The 27299-nt window shown below is 48.5% G+C and overlaps 1 protein-coding gene across 1 annotated transcript in view; it reads right to left on the reverse strand.

Annotated features, from left to right (window-relative positions):
* The window catches only part of KCNH5 (potassium voltage-gated channel subfamily H member 5), a 198644-nt gene that overhangs the window by 41597 nt on the left and 129748 nt on the right, over positions 1-27299 (reverse strand). Inside the window, exon 9 of the mRNA XM_079987003.1 lies at positions 10047-10299. Within this exon, the coding sequence (XP_079843129.1) occupies positions 10047-10299 (253 nt within the window). The remainder of the gene's footprint in view (positions 1-10046; positions 10300-27299) is intronic.

Consider the following 27299-nt stretch of genomic DNA (forward strand, 5'->3'; position numbering starts at 1 on the left):
AACAATCCTCTATCTTAGACTAACCTTCCTCTCTCCTCACAGAAGCTGCAGTATGCACCAGTATGCACCCTCCTTGAACATCAGTAAAAATGCCAGAAAACATTCTGTGATGACTTGGGCCATCACTGTGGCTGTCCAACATCGGCAAGCACCATCCCACACTGTAATGACGTTGCGACAGGACATGACGAGGTCACATCAACGTCATGATGGAGTAGCTCTGGCACCATGGCAGCGACTGGACTGGGACTTCCACACTCCCCTGTCAGGCACTGGGCAGAGGAGGAGTGGTGGAGACGGCCTCCCCATCCTGACCCTTCCAGGGAGGAGGAAGAGGAAGGCAGTATAGATTTGCAACAGTGGTTTGGAGGAAGTCACAGCTCAGAGGCAGATGAGGGGAAAAGCTGGGTGAGAAGGAGGAGGAGGAGGTAGACCAAAGCAGCAGCTGGCTGACACGGTGTCATTAGAAAGCATCCCAGACCCTCCATCTCCCAGAACCTGGCGAGCCTTAAAAGTAGGAGAGCAAATAATAATTATAATTAATTATAATTATAATTATAATTATAATTATAATTATAATTATAATTTATTATTTATACCCCACCCATCTGGCTGGGTTTCCCTAGCCACTCTGGGCAGCTTCCAACCGAATATTAAAAGCAATGCAGCACCAGACATTAAAAACTTCCCTAAACAGGGCTGCCTTCAGTTGTTTTTTAAAAGTAAAATAGTTGTTTATTGCAATGACATCTGATGTGAGGGCATTCCACAGGGCAGGTGCCACTACTGAGAAGGCCCTCTTCCTGGTTCCCTGTAACTTGGCTTCTCGCAGTGAGGGAACCGCCAGAAGGCCCTCGGCGCTGGACCTCAGTGTCCAGGCAGAACGATGGGGGTGGAGACGCTCCTTCAGGTATACTGGGCCGAGGCCGTTTAGGGCTTTAAAGGTCAACACCAACACTTTGAATTGTGCTCGGAAACGTACTGGGAGCCAATGCAGGTCTCTCAAGACCGGTGTTATATGGTCTCGGCGGCCGCTCCCAATCACCAGTTTAGCTGCCGCATTCTAGATTAATTGCAGTTTCTGAGTCACCTTCAAAGGTAGCCCCACGTAGAGTGCATTGCAGTAGTCCAAGCGGGAGATAACTAGAGCATGCAACAAAGAGCTCAAAGACAGAGGGCACATAGCAGCACCTGCAGAGAAGATGGTTATAGTGACAAATGAGGAAGTGGGAGAGACGGGGGTGGGGGGTGGAGATTCACTCGGGACAATGCCATTATCCAAGAGGCTGGGTTCTATAGCCTCTCTCTGTAAAGATTGAAATAAGAAAAGGATGGTAAGAAACTTTCCTTGTCTTTATACTTTCCTGGGCAACCAGCCGGGAGCTAATGCCAGGATCCTGACAGCTGCCTGCCTGAATTCTAGCATTCTAGGATTCATTGGGGCACACCATGACTGCTTAAAGTGGTGTAAGTAAAGGTAAAGGGATCCCTGACTATTAGGTCGAGTTGTGGCCGACTCTGGGGTTGTGGCGCTCATCTCGCTTTACTGGCCAAGGGAGCCGGCGTTGTGTGGGTCGTGTGGCCAGCATGACTAAGCTGCTTCTGGCGAACCAGAGCAGCACATGGAAACGCCTTTTACCTTCCCGCCAGAGCAGTACCTATTTACCTTACTGCACTTTGACGTGCTTTCGAACTGGTAGGTTGGCAGCAGCTGGGACAGAGCAACGGGAGCTCACCCCATCGCGGGGATTCGAACCGCCGACCTTCTGATCGGTAAGTCCTAGGCTCTGTGGTTTAACCCACAGCGCCACCCGCAAGTGGTGTAGGAGTGCTTTAAATGTCTAGTGCAGATGGGGCCAAATCTGGGGCCAAATCTGGCTACATAGCATTGTGATGCCATCACATTCACTTTGGCATCCCTGTTTGCTTGGGATGATATTTTTTAGGGAAGAAAAAAAAGCCCTAAACCAGCAGGGGCAAGCAGACACAGCCAATAAGGGAAAAAAATGTCACTGAATGAGACTGGGGGGTGGGGGGGGGGAGGATCAACATTATTAAAGGCCTTTCCCAAGAAAAAACCATGCATATACAGTGGTACCTTGAGTTAAGAACTTAATTCGTTCTGGAGGTCTGTTCTTAACGTGAAACTGTTCTTAACCTGAAGCACCACTTTAGCTAATGGGGCCTTCCACTGCCGCTGCGCGATTTCTGTTCTCATCCTGAAGCAAGGTTCTTAACCTGAAGCACTATTTCTGGGTTAGCGGAGTCTGTAACCTGAGTTACCACTGTAATGTAGCGAGGGTAGAGAGTGACTAATTTCAGTGCTGGAAAGCCTTAAAATTCCACTTTCGATCTAATGCATGCTCTTCTTGCCTTCTGCTTGAATTGCTCATTGTGGGGCAGATTCATGGAAGGCAGAGAGAAAGGTTTTCTCTGCCATCGCATGCATGGTAGCTATCAGGAGGGAAGGCTTTTGCATATTCATCTGGCATAGTTTCTGTTCCACACTTGCAAAAGAAAAGAAAAAGAAAAAAGAAAATGCCACCTTTTCTGTGTTGTTTGGAGGAAAACGGGCACGATTAATCACAGCTTGCTTCTGCTAAATGGTCTGCCAAAGTACATGAGGAAAAGGCCTTAGTCAGACTCTCCCTGTTCAATTCCCTCTGAGCGAGATTTATATCTCCTCTCGGCTTCTACGTTGCACCATAAAGGTAACTAATGCCCAGAACGGCTTGCCCGTGACGACGGGAAAAAAGAATGAAAGGCACTTACAGTAATTAAAGCTGCATGCCTTGAACTCAGGGCAGGCCCAAATCCTCCAAGTAACTCAAAGCATGGAACGCATACTGAGTTTGCAAAATGCAAGAGAGCAGCAGCAAAGAGAGAGAGCTACTGCTATTCTAGGCTGCCTCAACCGTAGTATCCAGATCAAGGGAAGTATAGTGGTACCTTGGGTTACATACGCTTCAGGTTACATACACTTCAGGTTACAGACTTTGCTAACCCAGAAATAGTACCTCGGGTTAAGAACTTTACTTCAGGATGAGAACAGAAATCGTGCTCTGGCGGCGTGGCAGCAGCAGGAGGCCCCATTAGCTAAAGTGGTGCTTCAGGTTAAGAACAGTTTCAGGTTAAGAATGGACCTCCGGAACGAATTAAGTACTTAACCCAAGGTACCACTGTACTTAATTCGTTCCGCCTCCAGGCACTCACACAGGACCTTCACCACCTTCACTGGTTCTGATTTGAAAGAGAGGTGGAGCTGGGTATCATCTGCATACTAATGAACACCCAGCCCAAACCCCCGATGATCTCTCCCAGCGGCTGCATGTAGACGTTATTCGTAGCCCGCCCATCTGATTGGGTTGCCCCAGCCACTCTGGGCAGTTTCTCACATATATAAAACACAGTAAAACATTAAACATTAAAAAAACTTCCCTATCTTCAGTTGTCTTCTAAAGGTTGAACAATGGTACCTTGGTTCTTCAGCTTAATCTGTTCCGGGAGTCCGTCCGACTCCCGAAACCATTTGAAAACCAAGGCACAGCTTCCGATTGGCTGCAGGAGCTTCCTGCACTCAGTTGGAAGCTGCAGAAGCTGCCATCAGATGTTCGGCTTCTGAATAACGTTCGCAAACCGGAACACTTACTTCCAGGTTTGCAGCATTCAAGAGCTGATTTGTTCGACAACTAAGCCATTCAGGAACCAAGTTACCACTGTATGGTTATTTATCTCCTTGGCTTGGAGGTTGCATAACTCCATACCCTCCAACATTTCTGCACTGAAAATAGGGACGTCCTAAGGAAAAATGAGGGACGCGGGTGGCGCTGTGGGTTAAACCACAGAGCCTAGGACTTGCTGATCAGAAGGTTGGTGGTTCGAATCCCCGTGATGGGCTGAGCTCCCGTTGCTCGGTCCCTGCTCCTGCCAACCTAGCAGTTCAAAAGCATGTCAAAGTGCAAGTAGATAAATAGGTACCACTCCGGCGGGAAGGTAAATGGTGTTTCCGTGCACTGCTCTGGTTCGCCAGAAGCGGCTTAGTCATGCTGGCCACATGACCCGGAAGCTGTACGCCGGCTCCCTTGGCCAATAAAGCGAGATGAGCGCCGCAACCCCAGAGTCGGCCACGAATGGACCTAATGGTCAAGGGTTCCTTTACCTTAATCTAAGGAAAAATAAGACATTCCGGGATCAAATCGGAAACCGGGACAGCTTCTGTAAAACTGGGGCTGCCCCTGGAAAATAGAGACACTTGGAGGGCCTGGCTTCTTCCTATGTCCTGCCTTCTAACAGCCCCAGATCACTCTGTACCACACATGGCAATCCAGGACTATCTCAACCTGGCCCAGATCCCCCCAATTCAGCCCAATTTGTTTGGGGCTTCAGGACTCAGCTGAATCTGGTTCATGGGCTTAGTTTCTAGTTAACTGAGTCAATTACATTTGGAGCGGGAAACTGTTCCCCCCCAAAGAGCGCATTATTTTAATGAAGGTGAGATTTTTATTCACAGTATTTCCCATCTCTTACAATAACACCGTCACCAAGGGCAAATACGCATGCCTGTTTTGCCGCATCTTTCCTGCTAATACTTCATGAATTGCTTGTTAGTAAGTGACATTTTATGTGCCAGATACCACCTGGGTGCCAATTTAAAAGCAAGCTCCCCAGTGCTGGACTGGAAAGGTTTAGAAGTTTGCATCGTGTTCTGTGCTTCTTGTGCTACATCAATCTGCAGGTCTCTGTTCTTTATTTTGACATAAAATGGATTATTCGCCCAACAGTTTAAAAACCCCCCCACAAACCTTGTTGTATATAGCAGGGAAATAAACTGGCCAGGGAGCCCAGCTCCATTTTGCAAGCAGTGGATCAGAACTAGTTAATTGGCAAAACAAAAGAAAATACTTTTCCTGATTCCAGATGAAAGTCACTGCAAACGCTGTTATCAGGGCAAATGCACATCTCCTTATTCTGTAATTCTTGTTTAGACATCATCCCAGTTTTGTTTACGACATCACTGAACCTAGTGAGATGAGATTGTTTCCGTGCCTGAGATTTGCTCTGCAAAAGCAGGCATTGCAGAAAAAGCTAGCAGTAAAGTAATGGCCTTCACAACACAGGGGCATTCCCAGGTCCAGGGTGAAAATTACCCCCATTTTTCAGGGAGAATAAAGAGTAGGAATGGGGTGGGAGGGAATTAATGTACTTTGATTTTTATACTAATGTATCTAATGCACACTTTCCAAACAAATATACGAATTGAAACACCTAGAAATTCACACTTTTCTGAATTTTGTGATGCAGTTGTCCAAAAAATGCATACAGAAGTGTTTATACTGGGGAAAAGCATCCACAAAATGCTTATAGCAGTGAACACAAATGCATTGCATTAGGGGAAATTGCTGGCAAACGTGCATAGTATGCAAAATTGTGTACAAATTGCATGCATTTGGAGGCATGAAAACTCAATTTTTTGTGCAGACTTTACAAAAAAAAGAAAAGAAAATCAAACTGATGGTGAAATGGGGAGAAGTGAAATCATGATGGGGAAAATCAAAAACTCCCAGAGCAACTTACAACATTTCCAAATATAAAACACTTCCACTCTTGTATAGGGCATTGCTCGGGAATTCTCAGCCCTCACCAAAAAAGAACTAGCACAGTTTTGGAATCAGTGGAGTTTTAAAAGGTTCAGTTCACCATCTTGATTCGACATGGCATCCAATTGCAGCCAAACATTGACCAAAAATCTTCTTGTCTCAGGAGTCATGCAAATTTGGTTATGATAGTTTAAGAGTTGTCCAGACAAGCGACTTTCCAACACACACACACACACACACACACACACACACCCTTTTAAAACCGTTCATATGTTAAATCTCTAAATAGTGTAGGAAAATGCAAACAGTAAAACAGTATTATGGGGAGAAGTGAGATAAAAACAGGAAGTGGTTTGTAACAGGGGTCCTAACAGATAAAGAATCTGGAAGGGAAATATATATATATATACAAGATGTTTATATCAAAGAATAGATAGTGTTTCACATATTCGTGTCTCTGAGTGCACAGATCTGTGTGTATATCTTAAAGGGTTTAACACTGGTGGGCAAAGCTCCAGAACAATATTATCTGAGTCTGATGAGCTGAGGGATGCACTCTGTGAGCATGGTTCCCTAGAGAGGACAACACTTCATTACCACCACATTAGAGATCTGTTATGATAGCCAAGTATACTACATATTTAACTTTACTGCTAAATTAAAGTAAGAGGAGGGAAGAAACCAACACCTATTTTGTTAATTTTTCTTTGTTGATTCTAATATCGTTTTGCGGCTAGTATTCACGCGGCTAGAAAATTATGTCAAATTACTAGAAATCAGCAACTAATTTCCAGACACCCGGCTGACCCTGTTCCTGTTGTTTTTCCTAGCTCTGAATAGTCACACTGATGTTTTAAATCTGCTATCGTAAGTGCACAAAGGAACTCCTTGCTTAGATATCTTTAGAAAGGGATTGGACAGACTTGGGGAGCAAAGGAATGGTAAACATTTCTTGGAAATGCTGGCTAAATGGAGCCTCCACATTCAAGCTCAGTATACCTCTGATAATTGGATGCCACACAAAATACAAGACTTTCAGAACAGCAGCTGGGGCAGAGCAACGGGAGCTCACCCCATTGCAGGGATTCACAGAAGATATCGCTGTGGTCTAAACCACTGAGCCTCTTGGGCTTGCCGATCGGAAGGTTGGCAGTTCGAATCCGCGCGACGGGGTGAGCTTCTGTTCCTCTGTCCCATCTTCTGCCAACCTAGCAGTTCAAAAGCACACCAGTGCAAGTAGATAAATAGGTACCGCTGTGGCAGGAAGGGAAACGGCATTTACGTGTTACCATAAAGAAGCAATGCAGAAGCAAGCAGCAGCTACGTCAGCTGCTGGTGGCTGGAAAGCCAGACAGGATGTTTGTGACTGTTACCATGGCAAGAAAGGGGCAGTCCATTCTCCGTACTGAGCACTGGACGTTAGCTCAGTGTGTGTCATATGACCTGTACAGGATGTACATGGGTGGAGTCTAATTCTCTCTGCTGTTGTTGTAAAGAGTGCAGACATCTTTATCTGTATGGCTGCTAAAGACAGAAATAAAAGCATGTAGATACACTTCTGTCTGTCTGATTCCCCTCCCTGGGGGTAGCAGGGAGGAGAGAGAAGCAGTGGTGTGTTTTTCTCACCGTCTGGGAAAAATCGCCGATACAGACCTCGCCTGTTTACCTGCCGGGAGTCGCAGGGGGAGGTCAAAAGGAATTCAGCAGGTGCCTGGAGAGGTAGGCACATTCCTCTGACCGAGGCAGAATTCCAACAGTGGTAGCAGAGGATGGTTTCGATCCATTGACCTCTGCAAAAATAGTAGCAGAGCTGCTGTTTTCATCGCTCCATGGAAGCCTGAAGTGAGAGGCTGATCCTCTGCAGCCAGAAGCTGAATAGACGAAGCTGACAGCCAAGCCACGGAGCCCAAGGTATGAGATTTTCGGGCTTAAAAGTGTGAATGCAGATTGATTCATTCTCTGCTTCACGGGAGCAGCGTTTGGGAAAAACAGCTCTGAGTGAGAAGAGGCTTGCATTCCAGAAATTCTTGTGGTTTCCTGTACAAGAAAGGAATGCACTGTTGCTAAGCAACGCTCGTCAGTGTGGTGGAAAGCTACAGAAGTGGGCTGGGTTGTCAGGCTGTGCCTCAGAGAGGCAAAAACAAAGTTTGTTTTGACTAGTATCTCACGAACTCTTGGAAGGGACTTTCCAACGCAGCCAGCATTCAGAGCTGCCAGGTGCCCAAGAGCGTAAACAAACCAGCTATTGGATTTTAGCGGCTTGTGTTTGAGAGTTAATGCAAGGACTCAAAATGGATGCCAAGAAGGGGGGAGGCTTGCCATATACGCCCCTCCTGACCAATGACAATTATTCATCTTGGTCTATAAAGATGAAGGCCCTGCTCCAAAATCAGAGACTGTTTGGGGTGATTGAGAACCCCATCCCTGCAGCACCAACGCATGCTTGGGAGTCACAGAATGTGAAGGCCAGGACGGCTATAATTCTGTGTGTGTCAGCTTATCCATATACAGGATTTACAGTACGCACGAGAGGTTTGGGACACGCTGAGAAGGACACATCAGAGAGATGCAGGTTCTTCAGCGTTGCTGTATTTTGAAAAGCTGACCAATCTGAGGCTTGCGCCTGATGGAGATGTTCAAGCGCACCTGACGGAAATGAAATATCTGCGCCAACAGATGGTGGAACGCAATTTCCGTCTGCAGGAGGAAGTGCTTTGCTTCATGGTGATAAACAGCCTGAATCGGACTTACAAAACCGTTGCCAGTCAGCTTGGGTCCCTTCCGGCGCAGGATTTGACCTCGGAGAGGGTCTTTGCCGTGGTTCTGAATGAACAGGACAGACTTGCTGCACTGGAGGTCAAGGACAGGGGGAGACAAGAACGGAGTTCCAACACCCCCACTGCTGTTGCTACTGGAGAAAATGCTGTAGCTTTGAACGTTGTCCAATGTTACAATGTTACAATTGTGGACAAACTGGGCATCTTCAGCGGAACTGTAAGAAGCCACGTCAGCACAAAGGAACCAAGGGAAGTTCCACGAAGTTTGAGGCGTCAGGCAAAAGTCATACCAAGTCACAGGCGAGGCACAGGTCACATGACCCACCTGGGAGTGCATCCTGGAAGATGCACATCTTGGTTTGAGTCTCCAAAAGTTGGACAGTATGGCCAGGGCTGCATTTAGGTTTGATGAGGCCCTAAGCTACTGAAGTTAATGGGGCCCTTTATATGTCCAGCTGTCCTTTGTCAACAACAAATTGTGGCTGTTTTTCATGTTGAACATATGCTATATGGTAATTTATGGACCTAATGGGTATCTAAAGCCATTTGCACATAACAAAATACAGTGGTACCTCTGGTTAAGTACTTAATTCATTCCGGAGGTCCGTTCTTAACCTGAAACTGTTCTTAACCTGAGGTACTACTTTAGCTAATGGGGCCTCCCACTGCTACCATGCCGCTGGAGCACGATTTCTGTTCTCATCCTGAAGCAAAGTTCTTAACCCGAGGTACTATTTCTGGGTTAGCGGAGTCTGTAACCTGAAGCGTATGTAACCCGAGGTACCACTGTGTGGATTTTTTCGAAGTAATTGATATAGAAATGATCAAACCAGTGATATTTTAGGGAGCAGGCTAGCAGGCGGGGCCCATTACTTACATCATAGGAGCCTACACAACACAAACACTGTTGCTGTATGGAGGTTTTATTTTACAGTGGTGCCCCGCAAGACGAACGCCTCTCAAGACAGAAAACCTGCTAGACGAAAGCATTTTCCGTTTTGGAGGCGCTTCGCAAAACGAATTTCCCTATGGGCTTGCTTCGCAAGATGAAAATGTCTTGCGAGTTCCTGCAGGTTTTTTCCCCTTCCCCCCCCCTTTTCCTAAGCCGCTAAGCCGCTTATCAGCTGATCCACTGATAAGCCGCTTAACAGCTGATCGCTAAAAGCCGCTAAACCGCTAATAGCGCTAATCCGCTAAGCTGTCAATGGGCTTGCTTCGCAAGATGAAAAAACCGCTATACGAAGAGCCTCATGGAACGGATTAATTTCGTCTTTCGAGGCACCACTGTATTTGTTTTTTTATCTTATATTTTGGAACTGTACATCCATTTTTTTCCTTTAATTTTTTGGGGGGCCCTCAACAGCGTGGGTCCCTAAGCTATACCTTGTTTAGCCATAGCTGTCAAGGTTTCCCTTTTTTAAACGGAAATTCCCTTATTCTGAATAGGATTCCTTGCAAGAAAAGGGAAAAGTTGACAGCTATGTGTTTAGCCTATATGTAAATCCAGCACTGGGTATGGCAGCCATCAATAGCCATACCCTTCAAGAATTTGTCCAATCCTCCTTTGAAGCCATCCAAGATGGCGGCCACCGTTGGCTTCTGCGGGAACGAGTTCCACACTGTGGCGAAGCGCTTCCGCTGAATAGGGAAGATGAAATGGAAATAGCCTTACCTAAAATAGCCACCACCTCATCGTCCTGTATGACTTCCAGGGATCCCGAGACTACGAAGCAGAGGGCGTCCACGCTTTCCCCCGCATGGTAGATGAGGTCTCCGGGGGCACAGTGGATTGTCTGGAACTCCACAGCCAGGGCCCTTAAGCAGCCGTCGCTAGCTAGCCGAAAGGCCGGGTGCTCGTTGAAAACTTTCCGGTTGAGATGTACACAGATATCTGCTCTCATGTCTTTGGGACAAATCGAAAGGACCTGGGAAAAGAGTGGAAACATGGCAGTGATAGACGAAAGGAAAAGCCAATATTCTGTCCTTGGGGTGGAGATTCCCCATCTGTGAATAATAATAATAATAATAATAATAATAATAATAATAATAATAATAATAAAATACCCCACCCATCTGGCTGGGTTTCCCAGCCACTCTGGGTGGCTCCCAACAGAATTAAAAGCACAACAAACCATCAAACATTAACAACTTCCCTAAAGAGGGCTGCCTTCAGATGTCTTCTAAAAGTCAAATAGCTGTTTATTTCCTTGACATCTGACGGGAGGGCGTTCCACAGGGCGGGCGCCACTACCGAGAAGGCCCTCTGCCTGGTTCCCTGTAACCTCACTTCTCACAGAGAGGGAACTGCCAGATGGCCCTCGGAGCTGGATCTCAGTGTCTGGGTTGAACAATGGGGGTGGAGACACTCCTTCAGGTATATATAGTGCCTTACACCATTCAAAGAGTTTCGCGAACATTATTTTAGCAACATCACACCTGTACTGTAGGCCTTATTGCATATATGGAGATTGAGGGTGGCAGAAGTAGATTGCCTCAGGCCAACTCGTGAATAAAGATCATTATTTATAATGATTATTATATTTATATTATTGTATTATTATAATACAGTGGTACCTCGGGTTACATATGCTTCAGGTTACATGCGCTTCAGGTTACAGACTCCACTAACCCAGAAATAGTACCTCGGGTTAAGAACTTTGCTTCAGGATGAGAACAGAAATCGTGCTCCGGTGGCATGACAGCAGGACGAGGTCCCATTAGCTAAAGTGATGCTTCAGGTTAAGAACAGTTTCAGGTTAAGTACGGACCTCCAGAACGAATTAAGTACTTAACCCGAGGTACCACTGTACAATATGATTATTATATAATATATATAATATAATATATATTATATTAATAATTAATAATACAATATATTATAGTATAGTATATTATATTATATAATAATCAGTATTATTATTATATTTATAGTATTATTATATAATTAAATATACTATAATAATATTATATTATATTTATAACAATTACTGTTTATTACATTTATATCCTACTTTTCCTCCCAGGGGCTCAATGTGACATATATACTTCATCCCCTCCCTGTTTCATCCTTAAAACAACCCTGTGAGGTAGGCTAGGCTGAGACTGAGAAGTAGTGACTTGCCCAAGGGCACCCAATGAATTTCATGGCTGAGTTGGGGTTCAAACCCTGGTCTTCAAGGTCATAGTCCAGCTCTCTAACCACTACACCACTCTGCCTTTTTGGCAATGAAATTCACGCCATGGAATTCATGGCAGAAGAAATACTTGAGCACAAGCCTTTGTTCCAGACCTGCTTACTTAGCTTCACATGTCTTCACACTGCACCCTTATCACCAATCTCTTCCCCACATGCAAGACAATTCGGCTTCCTGAAGACAAGACTACAGGCTCATTTATCTTTGATTTATCGCTTTACTCTAATGCCATTCGTACGGGGAGTCTATAAACATGAAATCTAATCAAACAGAAACCTTTTAGCAAATCAAGAACTCTCTTTTGCTGTTCTCGGTGGGTTAAGCTCTGCACATGTTGATATCAGTTACTTAAATTTGTCATCTGGGATGGGGTGAGACATGGCTAGGGATGGGTGAATATACCCTCTAAGGGTGCACAGTGTCAGGATTTCAGTGTACACTTGAGTAGGACCCTGGCAGAGACACATGCCCAACTGGCATGTTCCCTCCCTCCTGGTCAATCGATTGGGAGCTTCAAAAGCTTTCTTCAGCCCAAACATCACAGCGACCGATGCCAACTGACACCGGCACACTTAGGGAGCCGCAGAGTTTGCGCAACTTGCATGACAGACCTCAGCAACTCAGCATTTTGGCTAATCTACTTTATTTACATATAAACACACACAGCACTGCAACATGGCTCCTTCTCTTTCTAGCAACAGACAGCAAAGACAGAAAGAACAAAGGACAACAGTCCCACTTCACGGAACACAGCAACACAAACATCCTGTCTCCGTCACTTCCCACTCAGTGGAGTCAAAACATATAACATCATGTGAAAGACAATAATCCCATGACTGCAATCATGGAGCAGGAATTCTAACACAGAGATGCCTCTGCACCCCATGTTGGTGACCCCTGATTTAAAATCTCATGCAGAATGCCCAAAGAGGGCGTTAGCAGCTATTCAATCCAAACCTCATCTTCCAAACGTCATCCATATTTCACAATTTAAACAAGGATAAGAGCTTTTTGGCAGTGGAACGGACTCCCTTGGAGGATCATGTACTCTCCTTCACTGGAGGTTTTTAAGCAGAGGTTAGACGGCCATCTGTCAGGGATTCTTTAGTTGTGGTTCCTATTCTATGATTTTATGACCTTGCCTTTTACTGATTATTTAGCTTCTTTCTGGGATTCTTCCAGCCCAGTATAAAGTAAGCCTCACCAAGTCCAGTGGGGCTTAGAGAATGATCCCAAGCATGGCTCACTGAGGGTGAGAACCGTGCCATCCTACCTTGGGTCTTTATTGAGCTGTGGGGCCACCACTTAAACTTCACCCCTTCCACAGAAGGTGGAATCTCTGGCACAGAGATTGAGCCCAGAGCCACTATATGACAGCAGTGGGGTCAGCTCAGCCCCATGCCCTCCTCGCCCCTGGAAAGCCACAGAAAACCAACACTAGCCTGTTTTCTCCTGCTCTGGAGAGTTGGACTCGAACCAACGGCTTCAAGTTACAAGAAAGGAGATTCCGTCTCAACATCAGGAAGAACTTTCTGACAGTAAGAGCTGTTTGACAGTGGAATGGACTCCTTTGGAAGGTTGTGGACTCTCCTTCCTTGGAGACTTTTAAGCAGAGGTTGGATGGCCATCTGTCATGGATGCTTTAACTGAGATTCCTGCATCGCGGGGGGTTGGACTAGATGACCCTCAGGTCCCCTCCAACTCTACCATTCTACGATTCTACAGTAGACGCTCGGGTTGCGAACGTGATCCGTACGGGAAGCACGTTCGCAACCTGCAGCATTCGCAACCCGCAGCACTGCATGTGCACACATGAGGGTTGCAATTCAGTGCTTCTGCGCATGCGCAAGCGCCAAAACTCAGAAGTAACCAGTTCTGGTACTTCCAGGTTCAGTGTGGTGCGCAACCCAAAATCGCGCAACCCGAAGCGTTTGTGTCAGGAGCTCTCTGAGGTATGACTGTATTTCCACCTGCCCATTTGGCAGGAGGAAACAGGAGGTCAATGACGGTGGAATGAGATTGGCATCTCTCTTTTTTTATTTTAAAAATGATATTTATTAAAATTTAACAATAAAGACATACACAAACAAAAAACAAAAATAAACAAGTATAATTTCCATCCTTATTTTCTTAAACCTAATTTCCCCGACCTCCTCACACCTCCCCCTTCTGTATTCCAATTTCATTATCTAATCAGCAAATCCCTTCCCTTACTTCCCATATTTTTTAATAATTTTATTCTTTTTCCATAATCAACACCCCTGAAAACCACATAATTTTTAAACCCATGTCAATCCTAACCTTCATTAATTTTATAATATTTATTAAGATAGTCTTTAAATTTCTTCCAATCTTCTTCCACTGTCTCTTTCTCCTGGTCTCGGATTCTGCCAGTCATCTCTGCCAGTCCCATGCAGTCTGTCATCTTCATCTGCCATTCTTCCAGAGTGGGTAGATCAAGATTGGCATCTCTCCACAGGCAGTGGTCTGTGGGATTGTCAACACAGGCTGGCAAGGCTGGCAGAGGGACAACTCCACCCAGCACAAACCCAGCCCAGCACAAAGGGCAATGCATTGCTCTGTTACTCCCTGAGAAGTGCATTTAGGATTATATTGTAAAATATCACTGAAGAAAGGCCTTTAACAGCTCTTGTTATCCTTTTCACGCTGCCATAAAGAGCTCTAGTGTGATGAGAGAGAGCATGAATGTGAAGGGAAGAATCCTGATGTGCTCAGATATCTTAGTAGTGTCATCACTGCAAACGGCGTTCCTTTTTGTAGATACAATAGTGGCACTTTCATCATGTTCTCCAGCAGTTGGGGAGGCGAGACCTCCACTGCGCCGAAGAAAAAAGCCAGCTAAATCCATCCAGTAATTAACCGAAGTGACGAGCCAAAAAGCTTCTATTTGCGCAGCCAGCCTTAAGCCATCTCCAACTGAAGACACAGAGAAAGAGAGGTGGCCCCTCTAAAGAACAAGGGAACAAAGCCCTAGCCCCAGGATATGTGCTTGATTTTTTTAAAAAATGCCATTTTTGGAAATGGATTTGGCTTTTCAAAAGGGAGCAGAAGAGATAAGTGGAAAACAGTGTATGCTTCAATTAAAAAGGCAAGGACTCTGAACCCAGGATCCTCCTTTCACATAAGCAGTGGTGTGGAGTGAAGTAGAGTGAACATTACAGTTGGGCTGGGATGATCTGTGTTATTCAATATACTCCAGGGGAATCACACATACTTTGAATTCTCTGCTTAGGCTGGGATGCTAGCCTAGCCTTCTCCCTAGTTTTCAGCATGGGGGAAATCTATCTCATTGGGGGAGCAGTTCAGAGCATCTCCCCCAGCAAACTAAGAGGGTGCAGGCCCAACAAAAGGGACAACTTCACCAAGTTCTTCCCACTGTCTAATCCGGGAAGGAGAATCTGTAACCTTCTGGTTGGACTCCGAAATCATGGCCAGTAGTCATCCATGATGGGTGCTATGGTCTTGTAGTGCAGTGGAACCTTGGTTCTCAAACGGCTTAGTTGAGGAACAAATTGGAACCCGAACACTGGAAACCCGGAAGTAAACGCCTTGGTTTGCAAACTTTTTTGGGAAGCCGAATGTCCGATGCAGTTGTCGGCTATTGTTTCCGGGGCGCCTGCGCCAATTGGAAGCCGTGCCTTTGTTTTCGAACTTTTTGGAAGTCAAACGGACTTCCAGAATGGATTACGTTCAAGAACCAAGATCCCACTGTATTTGAAGGACCACAAGTTCCCCATCTATGCTGTTAATTTTTGTTATGCCTACCAATGCTCTGTCATCATTATACAATGATTCTTCTGTCAGCCCATGAAGGGGGGTGGGGTGGAGGAGGGTGAAAGGAAGGCACAGTCGGATCAAGTTTGCATATGCTAATTTATAAGTAGATGCAGATGGGTGCAAATTTAGACTATAAGTCAAATTGGATGTGATGCACCGTTGTCTTGCCTTGGTAATAGTCAATCCAGTGTCAATCCAGATAAGACCAAGGCACTGTTAGTGGGTGGTTCCCCAGACTGGATGGATGGGAAGTTGCCTGCTCTTGATGGAGTTACACTCCCTCTGAAGGAGCGGGTATCCAGCTTCTGGGTCCATTGCTGTTGCTTGAGGCTCAGGTGGCTTCAGTGGCGCAGAGAGCCATCCATCAGCTTTGGCTGGTGGCTCAGCTACACCCCTATCTGGACAGGGATAGCCTAGCTTCTGTTGACTTTGCTCTTGTAACCTCTGGTAACCTTAGAATATTTCCATGTGTATATGGGGCTGCATCTGAAGACCGTTTAGAAACTCCAGCTTGTGCAGAATCTGACAGCCAGGCTGCTCACCAGGGTTACATGGTTTGAGCATATAACAGCAATCCTGGCCTGATTGCACTGGCTGGGCCCAACTCAAAGTGCTGGTTTTGATCTACAAAGCCTTAAAGGGCTCAGGACCACAAGATCTCAAGCACCGCTTCCCCCCATATGAACCTACCTCAGGCATAGGCAAACTCCAGCCCTCCAGATGTTTGGGACTACAATTCCCATCGTCCCTAGCTAACAGGACCAGTGGTCAGGGATGATGGGAATTGTAGTCCCAAACATCTGGAGGGCCGGAGCTTGCCTATGCCTGACCTACCTGGACCCTGCAAAAATCATCTGAGGCCCTTCTTTGTGTGCCTCCTTCTTGAAAGGTCCGGACAGCAGGAACACGAAAATGGGCTTTTTCTATGGTGGCTCATTGCTTGTGGAATGCTCTCCTTAGGGAACCTCGCCTGGTGCCTTCACTGCATGTCTCTTCTCTCAGGCCTTTGGCTAATTAAACAATCTATGGCCTTTTAAACTGGGAGCAGGGTATTGTTTTGGTTTGTTACTATGTTATATATCTTTTTGTTTCTATATTGTAACCCCCCTATTATCTTTGGATAAAGGGTGGTATGGAAATTGTAATAATAATAATAGTAATAGTAATAATAATAATAATAACAATAACAATAATAATAATAGCATCACATCCTAGTGGGATAGGCTGTGACCAGGTGACCTGCTCAGTCTATGGTCCAGCTGTTCCTTGTGTAGATTCACAGCCTCAGTCGCCACTCACTAAATTCCTTATCTTTAAACCAGACATGGACTGGGTATGCCTTCAAACAGACGGCACTTTCAAATAGAGAGATGTCCTCCTTAAAGTAGGACACACAACCACTGTGCTCTTGCTTCAAAGAAAACCCAGAAAATCCTGTTTTGATTCCTCTTAGCCTTTCTATCCTATACATTATCAGCTAATAACGTGGATAATGTGAACTGTGAATGATATTGTTTTCGAAAGGACGCCTCCCAGCATCCCTGGGGTTGACCCAGTGAAAGATGCTCTCTGCAGTTGTTTCACCACTGTATGAGTCTAGAAGAACCACATAAATGTCTGGGTATTGGATAGATGCTCTCCCCAACCCGGGGTGTTATTAGCTTTCTACTAAATTACAGAATTAAGCATGCGGCATGACGCCTCTTTTCACCCAGTGGAATCCTATTTCATCGCAACAACCAACAATGAACTGGCTACTGCCTTTGCTCCTTCGCTGCTCAATTCCAGAAGACTAGGAGTGCATGGTTTTCAAAGACAAGTTATTGAGGCTATCAAAAAGGCTGTCATGTAACAAATCTGAAGCACAATGATCATAGCCAGTGACTGTACCTTGTTCATGCACAAAATGTACAAAATATAAGCTGCTCTGAAGGTGGTGGAAACCTCATCCCCAGAGCTTTCACACACAAAAACGGTAAGAGCCCCAACAGATCAAATCAACAGCCTTTCTAGTTCAGAATCCCACCTACCCCCCAGCAGATAATCAGGTGCTTAATGTGAAACCAGAAGCAGAGCAGAATCACAACAGTTTTTTCCTGCTCATGACTGCCAGGGATTGGTGCCTGTGAGCCTACAAAGGATGGTGAAGAAATCCGATTCGGCTTGTGTTTAAAGGCGAACCTACCAAAATCATACTTTCCAAAAGAAGACGAGAATCGAAACGCAGCCATACTTTGCAATTCACACTTCTTTGAATTTTGCAATACAGTTCTCAGACCAAAAAAAAAAAAAGTATAGGTATGGGGAAAGGGTGAGGATATTGGTGGAAATAATAGGCAACAATGCATTATGCTAGGGGGAACTGATGGCAAAAATGTGCACGTTAGTAAAAAGTGTTAATTAGGAGACATTTGCAATGAACTGCTGATGAATTTTCATGGGAGTTTTGAAATAATAACAATCATAATCACAAATTACTGCAGAAACACAGAGAAGTGAATTGTTGTTGTTGTTTAGTCATTTAGTTGTGTCCGACTCTTCATGACCCCATGGACCAGAGCACGCCAGGCACTCCTGTCTTCCACTGCCTCCCGCAGTTCGGTCAGACTCATGTTTGTAGCTTCGAGAACAGTGTCCAACCATCTCGTCCTCTGTTGTGCTCTTCTCCTTGTGCCCTCCATCTTTCCCAACATCAGGGTCTTTTCCAGGCAGTCTTCTCTTCTCACGAGGTGGCCAAAGTATTGGAGCCTCAGCTTCAGGATCTGTCCTTCCAGTGAGCACTCAGGGCTGATTTCCTTCAGAATGGATAGGTTTGATCTTCTTGCAGTCCATGGGACTCTCAAGAGTCTCCTCCAGCACCATAATTCAAAAGCATCAATTCTTCGGTGATCAACCTTCTTTATGGTCCAGCTCTCGAAGTGAATGAAAGATTGATAAAATGAGAAACGGGGGCGGGGGGCTGAAGATGACCGATCCACCCACCCCTAGATCTTGGTGGAAGTACACAACCATCATAACGAGTAGCAATTGATTGTTGTATTCTGTTTGTCTACTTTGTCCCTCTTTTATAGGCACCTCTCTCTTTATATAAGAGAGAGATCCATTTGACTCAGAAGTCCCCTGCACGTATAGTGGGGGGAAATGCTACCTTATTATGGAGTGGCCTCGTTTTCTTTCTAAACAGACTGAGTTTGTTATTAGTACATACGACGATTTTAAGGCTTTGGTAAATGCACTTTGACTAAATGGATCAATACATGTGTGGTACTTGGAGGAAAACTTGGAAACAATCCATGGTGGGGTGGGAAAAAGAGATACCATTTTGCCTCTGTTGAGAAAGCAAGCTTCAAATCCCCAAGGAGATGCATCTCATATTGTTTGCCTTTTCCTCTGGCATTTTCTTAACACAGGCAGTTTAAGATAAGCTTCCAGAGCAGCTGAAAAGAGCTCAGCAGGGAACAGGGATGATAAAAAGAAAGGTGAGGGACGGTTTGCTGGGAGGACCAGCACAAAGACGTTTGTAGATTAGGGCTGTGTACTAGTGTGACAAACCTCTGCTAAAAGGCTTTGCCCTGTCCCAATTTCCTTTTGTCTCAACGGTCTGCCTTCTGGGTGGCTTAGCAAATGCTACAGAATTGGTTAAATGCAGTTAATGAGAGAGACACGGGGGCAGCGTAATTAACACCAGGCAACTCCACTGAAAGTGTTTGTCCCGGGGCTTGAATCGGCCATGCTAAAAGCAGGGTTGCAAAACAGACACTCACCTTGTGCCCTGTCCTGAGTCACCACAGGCGACCAGGCCAGGATCTGCTGCCTAAAAGTGCACTGTCTCTTTTGAATTTGGGTGACATCTGGCTTGAGAGCAGTACATGTGAAAAGGATCTAGGAGTCTTGGTTGACCACAAACTTGACATGAGCCAACAGTGTGACGCGGCAGCTAAAAAAGCCAATGCAATTCTGGGCTGCATCAATAGGAGTATAGCATCTAGATCAAGGGAAGTAATAGTGCCACTGTATTCTGCTCTGGTCAGACCTCACCTGGAGTACTGTGTCCAGTTCTGGGCACCACAGTTTAAGAAGGACACTGACAAACTGGAACGTGTCCAGAGGAGGGCAACTGTGCTGATCCCGGGGGGGAAGGTAGGCGTAGTCAAAGTCCGGTCCTGGGTCTCTAGCCTGGAATCAGTCCACAAGGAGCGGGGCGAGGTCCGAAACAGGAAGCCGGGAGGGGACAGGAGCACTGAAGAGTCAGGTCTGGGTCCGGGCATGAACAGGAACTCAACAACGACGTTGCTCCCACAACCTGGGACCGGGCCGACTGGCCTTTATCTGTTCTGAGGCTAGGGGCGGTCCCGGCCCCCAGGAGACCCGCCTCTCTTGGCCTTAAGGCGAGCACTCCTCCTGGGAGCAACCAGTTCCCTTCGTCTCTCTGCCCTGAGTCTCTGCAGTTCAGGAGAGGCTAAAGGGTTACTGGGCCCAGGGGGAGACTCACCTGCAGGCACTGAGTCCTCAACCACCTCTGGAGCCAGAGTGGGATCACCTGGTGCCTGCTCCTGAGGATCTAACACAGGTGCAGGCGCTTCAGAATCCAGGCCCTGCCCCAATTCAGCCGGCCCTGGAGGCGGGGACTCCTGTGCAGGCTGGGATTCCTCTGGTTCAGCCTCTGAATCAGAACCCCAGGCCATCACACCATCCCCCCTCCCAGCCCCCCCCCTCAATCGAGGGTCTGGACCCGGCTTGCTGTGGTACGCTGCATGGAAATCTCGGAGGCAAGCAGGCACGTGGAGGTTGGTTGCTGGTTCCCAGGAACGGTCCTCCGGTCCATACCCCTTCCAGTCTATGAGATACTGCAGCTTTCCCCTGCGGTATCAGGAGTCCAGAATGCGTTCCACCTCGTACTCAGGCTCCCCCTGAACCAAAACTGGCTGCGGTCGGGGACGGTCTGAGTGGAACTCGTCGAGTGGGGCCACCGGACTCAGAAGGGACCTGTGGAATACCGGGTGAACCTTCAGGGTTGCGGGCAACCGGAGACGGAATGCCACAGGCGAGACCTGGTCCACGATAGGAAATGGGCCAGTGAAACGGGCGTCCAGCTTCCGCGAAGGTTGAGAGGGGTGGAGGTGGTGAGTGGATAGCCATACCAGGTCACCGACGTGTAGTTCCGGCCCCACCTGGCGGTGGTGGTCGGCCTGGGCCTTGTACGCCTCCTTGGCCTGACGCAGTTGCTCCATCAATAGCTGTTGCTGGGATTGGAGCTCCTGAAGCCACTCTGTCACCGCAGGGACCGCGGATACCAGCAGCACATCCGAAAACAGCCGTGGATGAAAACCGTAACTGGCCTGGAACGGGGTCTGCTGGGTGGACGCATTCACCGCGTTGTTGTAAGCGAACTCCGCCAATGCTAGGTGGTCGACCCAGTCATCCTGCTGGTAGCTGCAGTAACACCGGAGGTACTGCTCCAGCACCGCATTCGCCCGTTCCATCTGGCCATCAGTCTGTGGGTGGTAGGCTGATGAGAGACAGACCTCTGTCCCAAGGGCCTGGTGCAAAGCTCGCCAGAACCGGGATGTGAACTGAACGCCCCGGTCGGACACCACATGCTCAGGTAGGCCATGCAGGCGGAAGACATGCTGAAGGTACAGTTGAGCGGTTTCCTTAGCTGAGGGTACAGATGGGCAGGGAGCACAATGCACCATCTTAGTGAAATGGTTGGAGAAAACTAGAAGGCAGGTGCAGCAACGAGACAGAGGTAAGTCCACTACAAAGTCCAGAGAAACCGTGTGCCAAGGACGTGGTGGAACCGGCAATGGCTGAAGAAGGCCGGGGGGGTCGCCCGGTAGGGCCCTTGGCCCGCCGGCAGACATCACAACCAGCGACGTAGCGAGCCACGTCAGCCTTCAGGCGGGGCCACCAAAACTCATGGCTTACCAGATGGGTGGTCCGATACTGCCCAAAGTGTCCTGCGGCTGGGGCATCAGGGGTCATCCAGAGAACCTCAGCCCGCAGTGGCCCTGGCGGGATGTATAGGCGACCGTGGTGCAGCAGAAGGCCCTGATGCAAGACCAGCCCTGGATACTGAGGGCATGACCCTTCGGCCAGTTCCCGGAGTCGTTCCTGGGCCCAAGCATCAACCCGCTGCTGTTGCAGCACCCGAGCCTGCAGTGGCTCTGCCTCCTGGGTGGCCAGGAATGCAGCCGGTGGTAGGATTGTGGTGGGTAGTGCTTGCTGTACCGTGTCTGCGTTGTCTTCAGGTTTCCGGGACAGGGCATCCGCCTTCTGGTTTTGGGAGCTCGGGATGTAGCGGATCCGGAACTGGAACCGGGAAAAGAACAACGCCCACCGGATCTGCCTTTGGTTCAGATTGCGGGTGGTCTGGAGGTACTCCAGGTTCCGGTGGTCGGTTCTCACCTCCACCGGGTGTCGTGCCCCCTCAAGATGGTGGCGCCAGACCTCAAAGGCCACCTTGATGGCCAGTAGTTCCCGCTCCCACACGGTATAGTTACGCTCCGCTGGAAGGAGCTGGCAGGAATAGTAGGCGCAGGGTAAGAGTGGCGCATCGGGTCCGTACTGCTGAGACAAGACGGCACCGAGAGCCGTACTGGAGGCGTTGGTCTCTACCACAAAGGGTCGAGAGGGATCAGGGTGTTGCAAGATCGGTGCTCTCTGGAAACAGGCCTTCAACCCCTGAAATGCCTCCTCTGCCTCCTTGTCCCAGGAAAACGGCGTCTTGGGGTGCAGTAGGTCAATGGGGTGGTGCGATGGGCATAATCCGCAATGAAGGTCCGGTAATAGTTGGCAAACCCCAGGAACCGCTGTAGGTCCTTGCGGTTCCGAGGTGCCGCCCATTCCCAAACCGCTGCCACCTTTCCAGGATCCATCTGCACCCCATCTGGAGAGAGTCGGTGACCAAGGAAGTCCACTGACCGCTGATGGAACTCGCACTTGCTGAGCTTTGCATACAGACGGTGCTCTCGCAAGTGCTGCAGCACGGTCCGGACATGATCCTCGTGGCGAGCCGGGTCATGGGAGAAAAGCAGAATGTCATCCAAGTACACCACCACGTACTGGTCTAGCACGTCCTGGAACACGTGGTTGATGTATTGTTGGAACACAGCAGGCGCGTTGCACAATCCGAAAGGCATAACCAGGTATTTGAACTGCCCGTACCGGGTCCCGAATGCTGTCTTCCACTCATCCCCGGCTCGGATCCGAATTAAACTGTAGGCTCCCCAGAGGTCTAGCTTGGTGAACACCTGCGCCCCTTGCACCCGCTCCAGCAACTCCGAAATAAGGGGCAAGGGGTACCGGTCTGGGATGGTGATTTTGTTCAGGGCCCGGTAATCATGACAAAGGCGGAGCTCCCCACATTTCTTCTTAACAAAGCACTGGCGCAGCCGTGGGCAAGGTAGAAGGCCTAATGAAACCACGCTCCAGGTTCTTGCGCAAGAAGTCCTGCAAGGCCTCGCGCTCTGGCTCTGTTAGAGAGTATAAGCGACTCACTGGCAGGGGCGCTCCTGGCTGGAGGTCTATGCCGCAGTCAAAAGACCAATGCGGCGGCAGCTGGTCCGCCCCCCGTTCCTCGAACACGTCGTGATAGTCCCGGTACTCAGCAGGGAGCGTAGATGCAGCCTCCTCAGTGGGCACAGCTGCTAGCATCTCGGTCTGGGCATGAGAACTTGGGTCTGGGAAGTGCACAGTCCGTTTGACCCAGTCAATCTGAACATTGTGAGCCTCCAGCCAGTCCATCCCGAGCACCAGGGGGAACCGGGGCATGGAGGCAATGTCCAAGGTTCGCATCTCCCGGTGCTGCTGGAGACACAGGACCAAGGGCTGGGTCTCCTGAGTAACGGCACCTGAACGCAGGAGCCGTCCATCAATTGCCTCCACCTGTACCGGTTCTGGCTTGTTCTGAAGTGGCACCTGATGATGGGCAGCAAAGGCAGCGTCCATATACGAGCGGGTTGCCCCCGAATCCACCAGAGCATGGGTAAGGATCCAGGGCCCACCTGGAGGGTATAGACGTACTGGAACCATAAGGTGTTGCAATTCAATTGGTGCGGCCCCATTCTGCGCTGTTTGGGACCCCAGGTAGCCAGGGCCATCAGCTACTGGGGGTTGGCGGTTTCCCTGTGGCTGGCGTTTCTCAGGACAGGACCGGGCGTAGTGTCCGCTTCTGCCACAGTAGAGACATAGATTCCCCTCCCGACGCCGCGTCTTCTCCGCGGGGGAGAGGCGTGGCCGCACTGCCCCAAGCTGCAAGGCTCCTCCGATGACTCGGCTGTGGCCATGGAGCTGCTAGTAGAAACTGGCGCCGAGAACTGGAAGTGCCGGCGGCCCCGGGCCTGGCGACGGTCCTCCAGCCGATCGTCTATTTGTAGACTCCGTTGAATGAGGGCGTCTAGCATGGTGGGGCGTTCCATTGTGGCCAGCTGGTCCAGTATCTCGTCTGAAAGCCCCTCAAGATACTGGTCCCAAAGATCAGAGTCATTCCAGGTCAAGTCCTGTGCCAGCAGCCAGAATTCCGTGGTGTAAGCGACCACAGTGGACTTGCCCTGTTTCAACTGCCTGATTGCCCGGTTGGCTTGACTCCCCTTCTGGGGGTTGCCGAACGCGGCCTCCAAATGATTGCAAAACCCCATATAGTCTATCAGCAAGGGGGAGTCTTGCCTGAGCAGCGGCAACGCCCATTTGGCCGCCTGGTCCTTTAACAAACTAATCAAAAAGTGCACCTTGGTGCGGTCGTCAGGGAAGTTCCGGGCTCTCCCCTGAATATATAACTTGGCCTGGGCAAGGAACATGGGGAAGCTGGCCGGGTCCCCATCAAATTTCTCTAGCAAAACCACTGGGAACTTGCCAGGACCCGGGGCGTCGGCCCCAGGAGCCGGTAGGGCGTCCAACCGCTGCTGAAGTGCCGTGACCACATCGCTGAGCTGCTGCACAGTGTGAATCAAGGCCTGGTTCTCCTGGGCCAATGCCACCAGGGCAGCTGCTTGGTCGGCCATGGCTTCTGGCTCTTCCCGAATGCACCCCAACGAAGGGGGAGTGCGGGCTGGTGGGAGCAAACTGTGCTGATCCCGGGGGGAAGGTTACCGTAGGCGTAGTCAAAGTCCGGTCCTGGGTCTCTAGCCTGGAATCAGTCCACAAGGAGCGGGGCGAGGTCCGAAACAGGAAGCCGGGAGGGGACAGGAGCACTGAAGAGTCAGGTCTGGGTCCGGGCATGAACAGGAACTCAACAACGACGTTGCTCCCACAACCTGGGACCGGGCCGACTGGCCTTTATCTGTTCTGAGGCTAGGGGCGGTCCCGGCCCCCAGGAGACCCGCTTGCAGTTCAGGAGAGGCTAAAGGGTTACTGGGCCCAGGGGGAGACTGGCCTTTATCTGTTCTGAGGCTAGGGGCGGTCCCGGCCCCCAGGAGACCCGCCTCTCTTGGCCTTAAGGCGAGCACTCCTCCTGGGAGGAACCAGTTCCCTTCGCCTCTCTGCCCTGAGTGTCTGCAGTTCAGGAGAGGCTAAAGGGTTACTGGGCCCAGGGGAAAACTCATCTGCAGGCACTGAGTCCTCAACCACCTCTGGAGCCAGAGTGGGAACACCTGGTGCCTGCTCCTGAGGATCTAACACAGGTGCAGGCACTTCAGAATCCAGGCCCTGCCCCAATTCAGCCGGCCCTGGAGGCGGGGACTCCTGTGCAGGCTGGGATTCCTCTGGTTCAGCCTCTGAATCGGAATCCCAGGCCATCACACCATCCAAAGTGGTCAAAGGCCTGGAAACGATGCCTTATGAGGAACGGCTAAGGGAGCTGGGCATGTTTAGCCTGGAGAAGAGGATGTTAAGGGGTGATATGATAGCCATGTTCAAATATATAAAAGGATGTCACATAGAGGAGGGAGAAAGGTTGTTTTCTGCTGCTCCAGAGAAGCGGACACGGAGCAATGCTTCCAAACTACAAGAAAGAAGATTCCACCTAAACATTAGGAAGAACTTCCTGACAGTAAGAGCTGTTCGACAGTGGGATTTGCTGCCAAGGAGTGTGGTGGAGTCTCCTTCTTTGGAGATCTTTAAGCAGAGGCTTGACAACCATATGTCAGGAGTGCTCTGATGGTGTTTCCTGCTTGGCAGGGGGTTGGACTCGATGGCCCTTGTGGTCTCTTCCAACTCTTCTATAATTCTATGAATAGGAATTGGACCTTCCTAAGTTTGTAAGCCAGTTTTTTTTTTGCTTTGCTTTGCTTTGCTTTGCTTTGCTTTGCTTTGCTTTGCTTTGCTTTGCTTTGCTTTGCTTTGCTTTGCTTTGCTTTGCTTTGCTTTTAAATGCAGGACAAGACAAGAGAAAACGTGCTTAAATTAGGCCCGTAACCTTCATGCGTTCTGCTTACGGACATTTTCATGAGACTCAAGTAATAAGGACATAACGTCCAGCGCTGAGGGCCTTCTGGCGGCTCCCTCACTGAGAGAAGCCAAGTTACAGGAACCAGGCAGACGGCCTTCTCGGTAGTGGCGCCTGCCCTGTGGAATGCCCTCCCATCAGATGTCAAAGAAATAAACAACTATATCACGTTTAGAAGACATCTGAAGGCAGCCGTGTTTAGGGAAGCTTTTAATGACTGATGTCTTAATGTATTTTTAATCTTTTGTTGGAAGCTGCCCAGAGTGGCTGGGGAAACCCAGCCAGATGAGCGGGATATAAATTTGTTGTTGTTGTTGTTGTTGTTGTTGTTGTTGTTGTTGTTGTTGTTGTTATCTGCATCCTCTGTGTGCTTTCACATGAGATCTAGTATTCGAAAGGAATAGCCAAAGTGCTCAAAAGCCATTGGAGACAAGCCCATGTCCATGTGGCATGCCATATGCTAGGCGATGGGAAACCTTTGGCCTTCCAGATGTGGCAGAACTACAGCACACATCATCCCTGGCCATGGGCCCATGCTTGCTGGGCTGATGGGAATTGTAGTTCAGTCACATCTGGAGAGCCAAAGGGTCCCCACACCTGCGCACATCTATAGGATAAGGTCCCTATTTGTCCAGTTGTATGGATCCAGGGTGCCGCAAATTGTGGACCCCTTCAAAATTGGTTACCACCACCATTGCTTGGGACCAGCGCTGGCTTGTCCTCCACTGGTGACGGCACTGATGGGGGAAATAGGGACTTTCCAGGATCAAATCAGAAGCCTAGATGTGCTTTCGCAATTCCGGGATTGTCCCTGGAAAATCGGGACACTTAGAGGGCACGCAGTCCCCAAATTAGCATCTTCTCTGCTCTTTGTGGGAACACAGGCAGCATTTCTGTCTCCTTACCCAATGCCAATGTGCTTTAAACAAACTGCAGATGATGCATACTGGGTACCCACCTCAAAGGATCAGAACTCTTGGGTGTGAATATCATCAATATAATCATTCTGAGATTAAAGGAGCAGCCGTAAATGCTCTTAAAATACACCAGGGTGTTTGATGCCATTTAATCCTGAGTCGATCCAAGAACAGGCTGAAACCTCTTTGCTCCCACGCGAAACCTGAAATGGCGCCCCGATATACAAAGCCTGGTTTAATGAACCGCTTGACTAGATCTGATTGGAGTAATCTCACGTAGAACTTGTCAAGACTGCTGTATTTCTGGAGAGAGGTATTTTTGCCTTCTTTAATTGCGCAAATCAATGAAAACTTTTCTTGGGGGCAGGGGAGAAACTAATGGAAACCGCAACCCAAATTACCGTATTTTTTGCTCTATAAGACTCACTTTTTCCCTCCTAAAAAGTAAGGGGAAATATGTGTGCGTCTTATGGAGCGAATGCAGGCTGTGCAGCTATCCCAGAAGCCAGAACAGCAAGAGGGATTGCTGCTTTCACTGCGCAGTGATCCCTCTTGCTGTTCTGGCTTCTGAGATTCAGAATATTTTTTTTCTTGTTTTCCTCCTCCAAAAACTAGGTGTGTCTTGTGGTCTG

Source organism: Podarcis cretensis (genome assembly GCF_951804945.1).
Source record: "Podarcis cretensis genome assembly, chromosome: 1".
Classification (NCBI taxonomy): domain Eukaryota; kingdom Metazoa; phylum Chordata; class Lepidosauria; order Squamata; family Lacertidae; genus Podarcis; species Podarcis cretensis.